Source organism: Sebastes fasciatus, chromosome 8 (genome assembly GCF_043250625.1).
Source record: "Sebastes fasciatus isolate fSebFas1 chromosome 8, fSebFas1.pri, whole genome shotgun sequence".
NCBI lineage: Eukaryota > Metazoa > Chordata > Actinopteri > Perciformes > Sebastidae > Sebastes > Sebastes fasciatus.
In genome coordinates, this window is record NC_133802.1 from 31,612,326 (window position 1) to 31,624,468 (window position 12,143).

The window sequence follows — 12,143 nt, forward strand, 5'->3', positions numbered from 1 at the left end:
GCACCGCATCACACTCCTCTCTCTCTTTCTCTCCTCCTCTCACTCCTGCTCTGTACCTGTAGACTGTCAGCTACCGCCCCTCCCTGCTTGATGGTATGATCCTTGTCTGTCATCACCCGATTGGTCGCTCGGACGTCATTAACACAACATTCAGTCACAGTCAGTGCATGGAGTTCCCGTGGCGCGGAGAAGATCATCCTATCATTCTGCTCTGAATTAATTAAAGAAAAAGAAAAAAACGTCTCTCTGACGGGAGCCGGCTCTTATCGTTCACTTAAAAGAGCCGGCTCTTAGAACCGGCTCGTTAGCGACAACACATCACTAGACGTCATTACAGAGCAGCTGGCTGTTTCTCCTGGTAATACACATTTATACATATCTACATTATTAATCTCTATGTATGTTAGTAAACGCCTCATTGTTGTGTAAAAGTTCAGCTTTGAGTTATTAGTTGTCTGCTAGAGCGTCCTGTAACCAACTGACACTCGCGTTGCCTTGGTTACAGATAAGGTTAACGTTAGCATAAGCTAGCTAATCCACCGAATAGTTTCACTTTTCTTTACTGTTGTGCCTCCTTTCACATTCACTCTGGTGTTGCGAGCTTCAGGGATATTTAACATGTGATCCTTGACAACAGTTAACCAGCTAACTGCTAACTAACAGTTAAAGTGTTTGTTTTCTCCTCCATGTGTTGTTGTTGTTGTTGTTGTTGTTGTAGTGGTGTAAACACAGCCCCAGCATGAGGAGGAGGCATGGACGGTCACAATGCAACCAAAGTGGTCCTGCTGTCCTGCGGGTCCTTCAACCCCATCACCAACATGCACCTGAGGATGTTTGAACTGGCTCGAGATCATCTGGAAGACACAGGTGGAGTGAAATCATGAGAATTAAACCACTTCCTCCTCTGCATGACTTGATACCAGTGGTGGAGAAAGCATTCAGATCCTTTACTTAAGCAACATACAGCAGTGCAGTAATGTATAAATACTGTTTACTGCATCTTCTGTGTCATCACTGTGTAAACCATCTGTTCACACCACTGCTTTATAATGTCTTAAAGGTCCAATATTGTAAAAAGTGAGATTTTCATGTTTTTTATATTATAAAGCAGGTTTAAATCCTTTATAAATACTGTTAAAGTATCCAAACACTCAATATACAGAGAAATACACACAGCCTATATTCAAAAATTGAGCGTTTGAAACAAGCTGTCAGGATTTCTGTCCATTTGTGATGTCACAAATATACAATATTTATACCCTTTGCACGGTTTTAAACGTAAACATTCTAAATGTGTCCCAGTTTATTTCCTGTTGCAGTGTATGTGAATGTCATCAGCTGACAGGAAGTAAACATGGACCCAAGCTGTTGCCTAGCAACGCAATTCTGTTGCAATTCTGTTGCAATTCTGTTGCAATTCCGTCAAAATGAGCTAAAACGGAACGTTTCAGACAGAGGGGGTAAATACAGGTATATTCGGGCCGACAGTATGAGGAAAATAAAGTTTTTTTTTAACATTACAGCATGTCAACATGTTCTAGTAGAAACACAAAATACAAGTATGAATCTGAAAATTAGCATAATATGGGACCTTTAAGCAAATACAGCAACGCAATAATGTATAAATACTGTTTACTGCATCTTCTGTGCCATTACTGTAAACCATCTGTTCACACCACTTCTTTATGATGTCTTAAGGTCAGTACAGGGTGGTGAAAGGCATCATCTCTCCGGTGGGCGATGCCTATAAGAAGAAAGGTTTGATTGATTCCAGCCACCGCCTGGAGATGGCCAGGTTGTCCACAGAGGACTCAGACTGGATCACAGTGGATTCCTGGGAAACCTTGCAGCCAGAGTGGGTGGAGACGGCCAAAGTTGTTCGGTAAGTTGACAGTTGGCAGTGCCTGTGCTTGATGCTACCTTGGCTCCTGTTTATAGGCGTAAGGACATCTGCCAAAGAATCTAAGACACTACTTGTCATACTTTTCAATTTCCTCAATCAGAGTTTCCTTGTTAGCTGTTTTCCTGTAATTCTTTTTCGTCAATGACTACACCTCAAGCCACCAATTCATCAAATCTCTTAACATAACCACAATAGGTAATAATGACTGTTAAACTTATGATTTACAAGCAGCCCCTCTGGTAGTTTAGGAGTTCGGAAGTTTAGGTTCTCAGTTGGTCGCAATCTGCAACCACACCCCTAGATGCCACCAAATCCTACAACACTGCACCTTTAAGATCTAAATAGGTTCAACTAGTCAAACTTGAAAGGCGATATTGACGTTGATTACTGCAAATGTATAACTACGGTTGTCAATTGTAGCAGAGTTTATTGTAAGTACCTACACGGGGTGCTGCATGTATATAGTTTTTTTTTTTTGCATGTTACCGGTCTGCAATGTTACAAAGTCCAAACTCCACGAAACTTCGTGTCAGGGTGCTGCATCGCCCTGTCTGGGTTTATTTCATAACAATGACCGGCTCACTGTACATTATCCTGCTTATTACACAGCTACTTACTACACAGCTTACTTACCTTAAATCAATAATTTGACACAAAAACGGTCCTCCAGGGTTCGACATCAGAACTGCGCCCATAGAAGAAATAACAGACCGCAGAACGCAGTGATTGACCGATTAGAATCGAGTATTCAACACAGCCGTGTAATATGTAAGGGATAATGTACAGCGAGCCGGTCATTGTTGTGAAAGAAACCCCAACAGGGGGATGCCACACCCCGCGGTTTTGCCCTCTGCGGCTCACGTTACCGCAGTTTCACAAGCGTGTTGGAGAACTACGGTGACCTTCAGGTAACATAAAAACATGAAAGTCTCTCTCTATAGTCAGTGTTTGGTTTGTCTGTTCTGGGCTACTGTAGCAACATGGCGGACTCTATGAGGAGGACCTGCTCCCTATGTAGATATAAAGGGCTCATTCTAAACTAACGAAAACACAATTCTTAGTTTCAGGTGATTATACACTAATGAAAACATAATTATGAATATTATATTCCATTTCTGCTAATAGATCCCCCAAAATGTTACACACTGTTAACAAATCCCTGTGCTGAAGAAACGTCAACACTGTTGACATTTTTTCTACCACAATGTGGCAAGACGGTTCCACGTTGAAAAAAAAAAAAAGTAACTACATTGTACAAGAATTGGATCATTTCCAGTTCTTGAGAAACTTTGTTGATTGCATAGATAAGTTTAGAAAACACTTCATATGCTTTCGGTTGCATTTCATCTCCTCATAGGTTCTGACTCGCTGCAAGATAATTATTTATATGAATCAATTGAATACTGGCCAGAACCTTGCAGTCCAAACTAGAAATAAATATATTAATGAAATATTGAAGTCAGACTAACAAACTGAAAGTATCACTGGCACTTGTTAACGTGTGGATTCTAATGTTTCAATCAACAAAAACATCACTGAAGTATAATGTAATATTATTATTATTATTATTATTATTATTATCATTATTATTATTATTATATTTTTAAAATTTTAATTATTTATGTTGGTGGTGTCCAAACTGCAGACTCCCGAGGAAATCTACAGAAAACAAATTCTAAGTTGTAAACAAAGGGAAATCTTAAGCCACTTAACTTAAAGTTGAATTTTGATTAAAAATGTACTTTGCACAAAGAGAACATTATTTTAGTTGGTAAATAAAGGACATATATAGTGCAAAGCATCATCACAAGAACACATTTTACTCCAGAGTTTAAGGATTTTGCCATTTGATTTCCCAGAAGTCTAATCTACAGAAGGCAGAAGTGTGTTGGTTGGATTCTGACTGTTTTTTATTGCCATTATGACCAATATTTCCTGTATGGGAAATTGTATGCAATGCAGTTAGCTGTACATAAAGTCATCATTTCATGCTATATTCATTTTGTCTGCATCCACTCAGGCATCACTATGACGAGCTGCTTGCAGCAGAGCAGAACAACGATGATGTGGACACGGTCAAGTACGCGAAAAAGAGACGCATAGCAGAGAATTATCTTCAGGGTTCGTCTCATCACAAAAGGAGAGGTATGCCATGTATGATTATGTAACTTAAATATTGTTCTTTTCAACTCCTCCCTCTTCCATTCCCGGATTCTTGACATCCTGCCTCCACTGTATTCATGTTTTATTGTATTCAGTTCAACTGGTAACAGGGAACAATGGTGTTGGGGTGTGGTAACGGGCGATGGGTGACACCCAAATCACACCACCTACAGTAAAGACAGACAAGGTGTAAGGCTGCATTCACACCAGATCCAGCGGTGCGGTAGAAACGCGTCCTCCCATTCTCTTTGAATAAAGTGCTGCAGGAATGAGTCCTAAAACCCAGAAATGAGTTTGCATTTTAGCTCTTCCGGTTCCCTCGTCTGGAAGTCAATGGGTTTTTAGTTAGATGCCTGAAATAAGGTCTGTGGTTAACACAAGCTGAAGAGATTTTAACTTTTTGTTCTACGATACAAAATACGTCAGTAAATATCCCAAACGTGAATTTTGAAGCTTTTACGTGTCTTATAAAAAATGGTTGCTAACAAGTGGCTAAATGAAATTACTAAACGTCATCACGCCGACGCGTCCTCCTTTACGGCCTTGTTGTTTATACTCACACTCATGTGACCGTGGTGTAGTTTGTTTACAGCCTAACGTTAGCTTTTTACTTCTGGCGATTGCATTCACGCTTGAAAAATCATAAAAGTGGTGTTCATTTGTGGAGATTATTTTGCCGAACAAAACGTGTAAGTATCATAAACGTTTCTTTGCCACAGAGCTTATTTTGTGCAATAATCTAAAACCCAATGGTACAATCCCATTGGCTTTTTGTCGAGGGAACCTGGGCGATGCTAAATTCCTATTGGACTGCTGGAGCTCTCTATGGGGTAGGGCGTTTGGGATACGGGGTAGTGGCTAGAAGGGAGCCTGAAAACTGGGGAAACTCTCGTGAGATGGTTAAGGTTAGGCATTAACCTCAGATAGTTAAGGTTTGGATAGTTCATCAAGCAGCTCTTGCAAGAGTTTTTGCAAGTTTTTGCAGATCTCAGATCAGATTTCACATTTCCCAGGCTCCTTCTTGACACGACCCGGCTACAGCCGCCAAAAAATAATGCAGCGTCCTGCGGCTTAAAAGTAGAAACAGAACATATAAAACCATACAACATATACAGAGCTGTACAACCCAGCCATGAGGGAGCAGAAGTGGTTAATCATTGCAGTCAATGGGTCATGACTATCCCACACCTCCACACAACCCTACGGCGAATCACAGCAACACCCGATCTGATCTGAATGCTGCCTCGGACAGCCTCAATGCATCAGTGACACAGATACTACGCGGTTTTACAGCATTCTTCACTCTGGTGAACCCGTGTGAATCTCTTACACAACCACATATGATTATATACATGAACAGGAAAAGTGCATACTGTCCTAAGTCATAACTATTATCCATCCATCCATCTTCAACCGCTTATCCGGGATCGGGTCGCGGGGGCAACAGCTCCAGCAGGGGACCCCAAACTTCCCTTTCCCGGGCCACATTAACCAGCTCTGACTGGGGGATCCCGAGGCGTTCCCAGGCCAGAGTAGAGATATAATCTCTCCATCTAGTCCTGGGTCTTCCCCGTGGTCTCCTCCCAGCTGGTCGTGCCTGGAACACCTCCCAAGGGAGGCGCCCAGGAGGCATCCGTGCTAGATGCCCGAACCACCTCAACTGGCTCCTTTCGACGCAAAGGAGCAAGGACTCTACTCCGAGTCCCTCACGGATGACTGAGCTTCTTACCCTATCTCTAAGGGAGACGCCAGCCACCCTCCTGAGGAAACCCATTTCGGCCGCTTGCACCCGCGACCTCGTTCTTTCGGTCATGACCCAACCCTCATGACCATAGGTGAGAGTAGGAACGAAGATTGAACGGTAGATCGAGAGCTTTGCCTTCCGGCTCAGCTCTCTTTTCGTCACAACGGTGCGGTAAAGCGAATGCAATACCGCCCCTGCTGCTCCGATTCTCCGACCAATCTCACGTTCCATCGTCCCCTCACTCGCGAACAAGACCCCGAGATACTTAAACTCCTTCACTTGGGGTAAGGACTCATTCCCTACCCGGAGTAGGCAAACCACCGGTTTCCTGCTGAGAACCATGGCCTCAGATTTAGAGGTGCTGATTCATAACTATTAATTACACTTAATTACAGTATGTTTTGACATAAAGTCTGCAGAGCTCTGATTGGTTGCATCGTTGGTTGTAAATCATTAGAATGTAGCTGAAGTGGTTTCCCAACAATGACTTCCATCATAACAATGATAATAGACAGGCTCCATCTGTAATGTCTCTTGTTAAATAATTCTTTTGTAAAACACTTATTATATTTTCCCGTAACTTAAATGTGGTTTGAATAAACTCATCCCATTATCTGTTTTTATTTGCATTTTTACTTTTGTATTTTGTTAAGACATACAAATAAGATTTAATATGATAAACTCTTCTCTTTCTTCACGCTCAGACGGCCCTCAGCTGATGTTGCTGTGCGGGGCCGATGTCCTGGAGTCCTTCGGGGTCCCCAACCTGTGGAAGCAGGACGACATCGCCGAGATCGTGGGCCGCTACGGTTTGGTTTGCATCACCCGCAGCGGTAGCGACCCCCACAAGTTCATCCACCAGTCAGACGCGCTGTGGAAGCACCGCAAGAAAATCCACTTGGTCCACGAGTGGGTGACCAACGAGATCTCGGCCACCCACGTGCGCCGGTCGCTGCGTCGAGGCCGCAGCGTCAGGTACCTGCTGCCGGAGAGCGTGGTCCGTTACATTCAAGAGCACGGCCTCTACAGCGCCGAGAGCGAGCAGAAAAACGCAGACGTGGTTTTAGCGCCGCTTCAGAGATACACGGGGGCCTCATCGAGTTGAGGCAATTCCTGCTGCAGATACGGAGATGTGAGCTGTGTGTTCACTGTGAAACTAGTCAGATTTGATTTAAGCTCCCACCAGTGCCTTCTATGCAGAATAGCCTTTTCTAGTAATGGGTGCGTTTTTTAAGAAGATAAATCTGCAAAACTTTACTGAGTGAAGTGATTAAGTAACAATTGAATTAGCTTGTGTGTGTGGAAAAGTACAATAGTCAAAAACATTATAACTAAGCCAGCAACTTTTTCAAGTCAAGGAGCCCTAAACTGACACAAATTAAACCAAAGACCCCCAGTTTATTAAGATTTTGTCTCATGATCCCCCATCTGATAAGATTTTTGCTTTTAGATGTGATATCAGTCATGCATTCTGTCATTGTGTTACTTATGGATGGAATAGAGTGCTGCAGGGATGACGTATTTTTTGTAGCCCAACCAGGAAGTTAGCATCACCCTGGTTCCCTTGACAAAAAGCCAATGGGATTGTTCCATTGGGTTTTAGATTATTGTAGAAAATAAGCTCTGTGACAAACAAACGTTTATGATACTTAGACAATTTGTTCAGCAAGATAATCTCCACAAACGAACACCACTTTTATGATTGCAATCGCCAGAAGTAAAAAGTTAACGTTAGGCTACCTACACCGCGGTCGCATGAGCGCGAGTATAAACAACGAGGCTGTAACGGCGGACGAGTCGGCGTGATGACGTTTAGTAGTCTCATTTAGCCACTTGTTAGCAACCGCCTTTTTTAAAGACACATAAAGGCTTCAAAATCCACGAGTGGGATATTTGTTGTTGTATTTTATGTCGTAGAACAAAACGTTAAAATCTCTTCAGTTTGTGTTGACCCCAGAACTTATTTCAGACATCTAACTCAAAACCCATTGACTTCCAGACGAGGGAACAGGAAGTGCTTAAATGCTAACTCATTTCTGGGTGTTTAGGACTCATTCCTGTAGCACTCTATTATAGTGAAAATAAATGATTCCCCTTTTTTGCAGGGGACCCCCTGATACTCCCTCAAGGACCCCTGGGGGTCCCCGGATCCCACTTTGGGAACCGCTCTACTATTCAACCGGCTGGAAGGTCATCTAAATGTCATTGCTACTGTAGAAATAAATCTGGTGTGTGTTACTTGAACTAAGGATAGTAAGTAGTGAGCATACAGTGTGTCTAGTATTTCATGAAATATGACTTTTTAACTTTTGTATTTCATCACATCTTCATCTAGAGTTAAGATTTGTTCACACACTCCCTCAAGACAGAACCAGTCAATACACTATCAACATGTTTACTTAGTGCTGCAGGTTTGAAAGTGAAAGTGTGATTTGTATCGCTTGGAAATGCAATAAAGAACGCCCTTTGTTTTCCACATTTGGGAGCTTTTTATTGCTGTTTAGATTGCTGCTATTGTCCCACAGATAAGAAACTCCTAACATCATCTGTTAATCCTTTTCTGTTTGATTAAAATGCTGTTTGTCAGCGGGGAGTTAACTTATCTCTCGGGTAATCATCACTGACAGGAGATAAGAGCTGAAATAACCACACTCATTGTGAAAAGTTTGAAAGTATAATGATTGCATCACATTACTGTCAGAGTTGGTGCCTTTTGTTGTTGGAGTAATGGTATTAGATTGCATTACCTGAATATAGTATTCAAACTTGCAGCAGCAACTGCAAAGTTACTGCAAAAACTTCATTAATATAGGACCTTTCATACAAGAAATGCAGCTCTAAGTGCTTAACATGAAAATTAACATAAAAACATTACGATGGAAAATAAAAACCAATAAAACACATTATAAAAGATACAAACAACCTAAACAATCCAGTAAACAGCAGACTGTACGTTCCTCCTGTGGGTTAAGACATGTATAGTATTCGGGTGGAAAACAACCTTGACCTAGTTTTTTGACGTTAGTTGACAAGTGAAAAATCTCCTCGATGTTTGGACAAGCTCTATTTGTTTATTCAGTTTCAGGTGCGTCTATTCCTTTCCCGCTCGATGCCAGCTTAACCACCAATGTGATATTTTCCTCATTGCACAGATAGGTGTGCCATTTTAATAGGTCATCATAATACAAACAACAGGTGTTTCGAAGCCAGGGAAAGCTTCAGCTAGAAGGGCACAACTGAAGAATAGGACAGGAAGATCGGTGTAAGGTAGGTCTTACACAGATATGTCCAACATTTAAATATGAATATTAAGTATTTTAGAGTTGTGTTTATCCATAACTGTAGGAGTGATTGGTTTTACATTATTCTCTTTCTGGGTTTTTTGTAATGTGATGGATGAAAATACCAAACAAGATCCTAACTACCCTCACAAAAAAAGTACTTCAAGTTTATTTTATGAATTCAAATTAAGTAAAGTTCAAGTGTATTTCCCAAGTGTACTTTATGTAGTAAGTATACTAATATCAGTGTGCTAGTAGTATACTTTTAAGTTTACTACTTCAATACTTCTTGGGACTAAATTGGCCCACTTTTAGTGTACTTTAAGTGTAAGAATAGTAAACTTTGAGTACACAACTAGTCTACATCTAAGTTGTATTTTGTACTGGAACTATATTATGAAGTGAACTATACTACAAGTGAACTTATAGGTATGCTGTTAGTTTACTAGTTATATACTTGTAAAAGTGAAAGTACACTTTAAAGTATACTTATTAGATTTTTACTGCAAGTATACTTGTAGGTTTTCTTTAACTTATAGTACTTAGCCAATGATGTGTGTATTATATAAAGAGACTTTTGCTATTTGACTTGATATTTTGTGATGAAATTTAAATAAAATATAATAAAAGTTTTCTCGCATGCCTCCACGGTGAACGGAAAATGCAAAAACGTAGAAAATTCTTGAAGATTTGAAGTAAATTAAATTCAAAACATAAACTCTCACACCCTCTAATAGACTACTCTATTAAAAAGTAAGCATAAGTCAAATATACTTAGACCTTTCTGTATACTTCTCAGTAGGAGCCAAGTATACTTAAGTATAATTTTGTATATCATAAAAAGTAAACTGAAAGCATACTCTCTCATTTTAAGTTTAAAAAGAAGTATAAACATATGTTTCCTTGTGTTTGTGTGTTATTATTGTGCAACATCAGGCATCTTCTGCAGGGTTTAGTATTCCGTAACCAGTGTGGTGAGACCAGTCTGACATGTCTGCACCCTGGCACTGATGAGAGCACCTCCCTCATCCTCACATGGTCCTCATGTGACAGCGAATGAGGTAAAGGAACACCTACCTTTAATACACCAGGTACCTCACAAAAGACAGCATTAGTCTCAGCCTCTTTTCGGGACTCCTCATCAGGATAACATCTTATATTCACACATTACAGAAGGAGGAAGAAAAATCATAAAAAATGCCAGCCAGCTTCTGTGGTACCTGGGACATCGTCAGCAATGTCAACATAGACGGCTACATGATTGCAATGGGTAAGTTTTTAATCCAACAATATTCTCAGATATTAAATCTCTGTTGAGTGACTGCATTTATATTGTAAAATACATGCACATGTAACATTACGTAACACTAAAAATAGAGCACTTAGGAGTAAAATGCATTGTCATATTTAAGGGAAACAAACTTGTGTTTTTGTAACAGTACAATTTATGGTATTCATGGGACTGTGTGAGGGAGGTCATGTGTTCGTAGCCTGTGGGTGAGTCTCCCCCCCCCCCAGATTTGTACTCTGTGCAACGAAAGGAAAAACACTTCCTCCACCGCTGCAGGTATCATCCCTTGTTTACGAAAGATCGTCATGAAGCTGAAGCTGAAGAAGGTGATTGAGCAACAAGGGGACCAGTACATCATCAAGACTGTCACCCACATCCGAAACTACACCATCTCCTTCAAGGTGGGTCAGGAGTTTGAGGAGTTTACCCAGGGACTGGACAACAGACATCTCAAGGTGAAGATATATATGGCTATGGTGCTCAAAGTGATAATTATAAGTGATTGCATGAATAGTTTTGTAGATCATGTGATGTGTTTTGCAATTTATTTTGGGCTGCTAAACCTGTTCTGTGTTGTGTTTTCTCTTCTTCTCTGTGCAGTCGCTGGTGACATGGGAGGGGAATAAACTGGTGTGTGAACAGGTTGGAGAGAAGAAGAACCGCGGCTGGGCTCACTGGGTCGAAGACGACAAGCTACACCTGGTAAGAATATAAGATGATTTAATCATATTTGTACCACATGATGCACAACACTATTATGAATATATTAAAATCCCTGATCCGTGACCTGTTGCCCTCAGGAGCTGTACTGTGAAGGAGAAGTCTGCAAGCAGGTTTATAAGAAGAATGTGAACGAGTGAAGAAGAAGGAGAGTTGTTTTTCTGGAGAAGTGACTCTGTGATGAAACGCATCACGTGTTATATCCACAGCTCTAATCCCTGTATAGCAAAACCACACTACGTTTAAGTTTGTGGTATTTTCTCTGCAATGTGATTTCAACGCTCAGTCCAGGAGAGAAAGTATTTCCTGTCAGTCAGGATTTACACCACTAGATGGCATCACTGCATTATTTTTGTCAGATACTGGGTTACACTGGTCTGTAGCTATAAGCGGTTCTTGGCCTTGGATAAAAATAAATCTTAACATCAAGCCTGTTCTGGGCTCTTCAACTTTAAGCTGGCTTAAAAAAAAAAAAGACGAGTCAATGCAGGCTCTGTTTAGTGCAAATGTTTTGTTTTACTTCATATCTTATCATCTGATGGGACACATTAGAAATTTTCTTTGCACTTGCTTGTGCTCTCCCCCTTACATTTGGTTGAGCTATTTGTAAAAAGATAAAATCTCTCATTCATGTAGATACATTTATACGCAATGTACAAACAGAAAGTGAGGTGTCGGATATGTGGAATACAGTTTAATGTGAATTTTGTACAATAAAATGGGTTTTGAAAGAAATCTGAAGTGGCATATTTTGTCAATCATTCATTTGTGTCATTCTATCCTCTCTAAAATAAAGAAACTAGGGCTGTCAATCGATTAAAATGTTCAATCATGATCAATCGCATGATTGTCCATAATTAATTGCACATTTTGTATCTGTTCAAAATGTACCTTAAAGGGAGATTTGTCAAGTATTTAATACTCTTATCAACATGGGATCGGGCATATTTGCTTGCTTTATGCAAATGTATGTATATATTTATTATTGGAAATCAATTAACAACACAAAACAATGACAGATATTGTCCAGAAACCCTCACA

At 40.5% G+C, this 12,143-nt stretch overlaps 1 protein-coding gene across 2 annotated transcripts; it reads left to right on the plus strand.

Moving 5' to 3' along the window:
- Positions 1–216: 216 nt before the first annotated feature.
- Positions 217–11,708, plus strand: rbp7a (retinol binding protein 7a, cellular). Of its 2 annotated transcripts, none has more exons than XM_074645071.1 (5): positions 217–357; positions 721–867; positions 1,699–1,882; positions 3,924–4,048; positions 6,515–8,288. In XM_074645071.1, exons 2-5 carry the CDS (start codon positions 753–755, stop codon positions 6,913–6,915), a joined length of 825 nt encoding a protein of 274 aa, XP_074501172.1. In that variant the 5' UTR covers positions 217–357; positions 721–752; the 3' UTR covers positions 6,916–8,288. The 2 variants fall into 2 exon arrangements, with proteins under 2 accessions (XP_074501172.1, XP_074501173.1); XM_074645072.1 differs by lacking the exons at positions 217–357; positions 721–867; positions 1,699–1,882; positions 3,924–4,048; positions 6,515–8,288 and adding exons at positions 9,500–10,152; positions 10,265–10,361; positions 10,659–10,837; positions 10,983–11,084; positions 11,183–11,708.
- Positions 11,709–12,143: the final 435 nt, after the last annotated feature.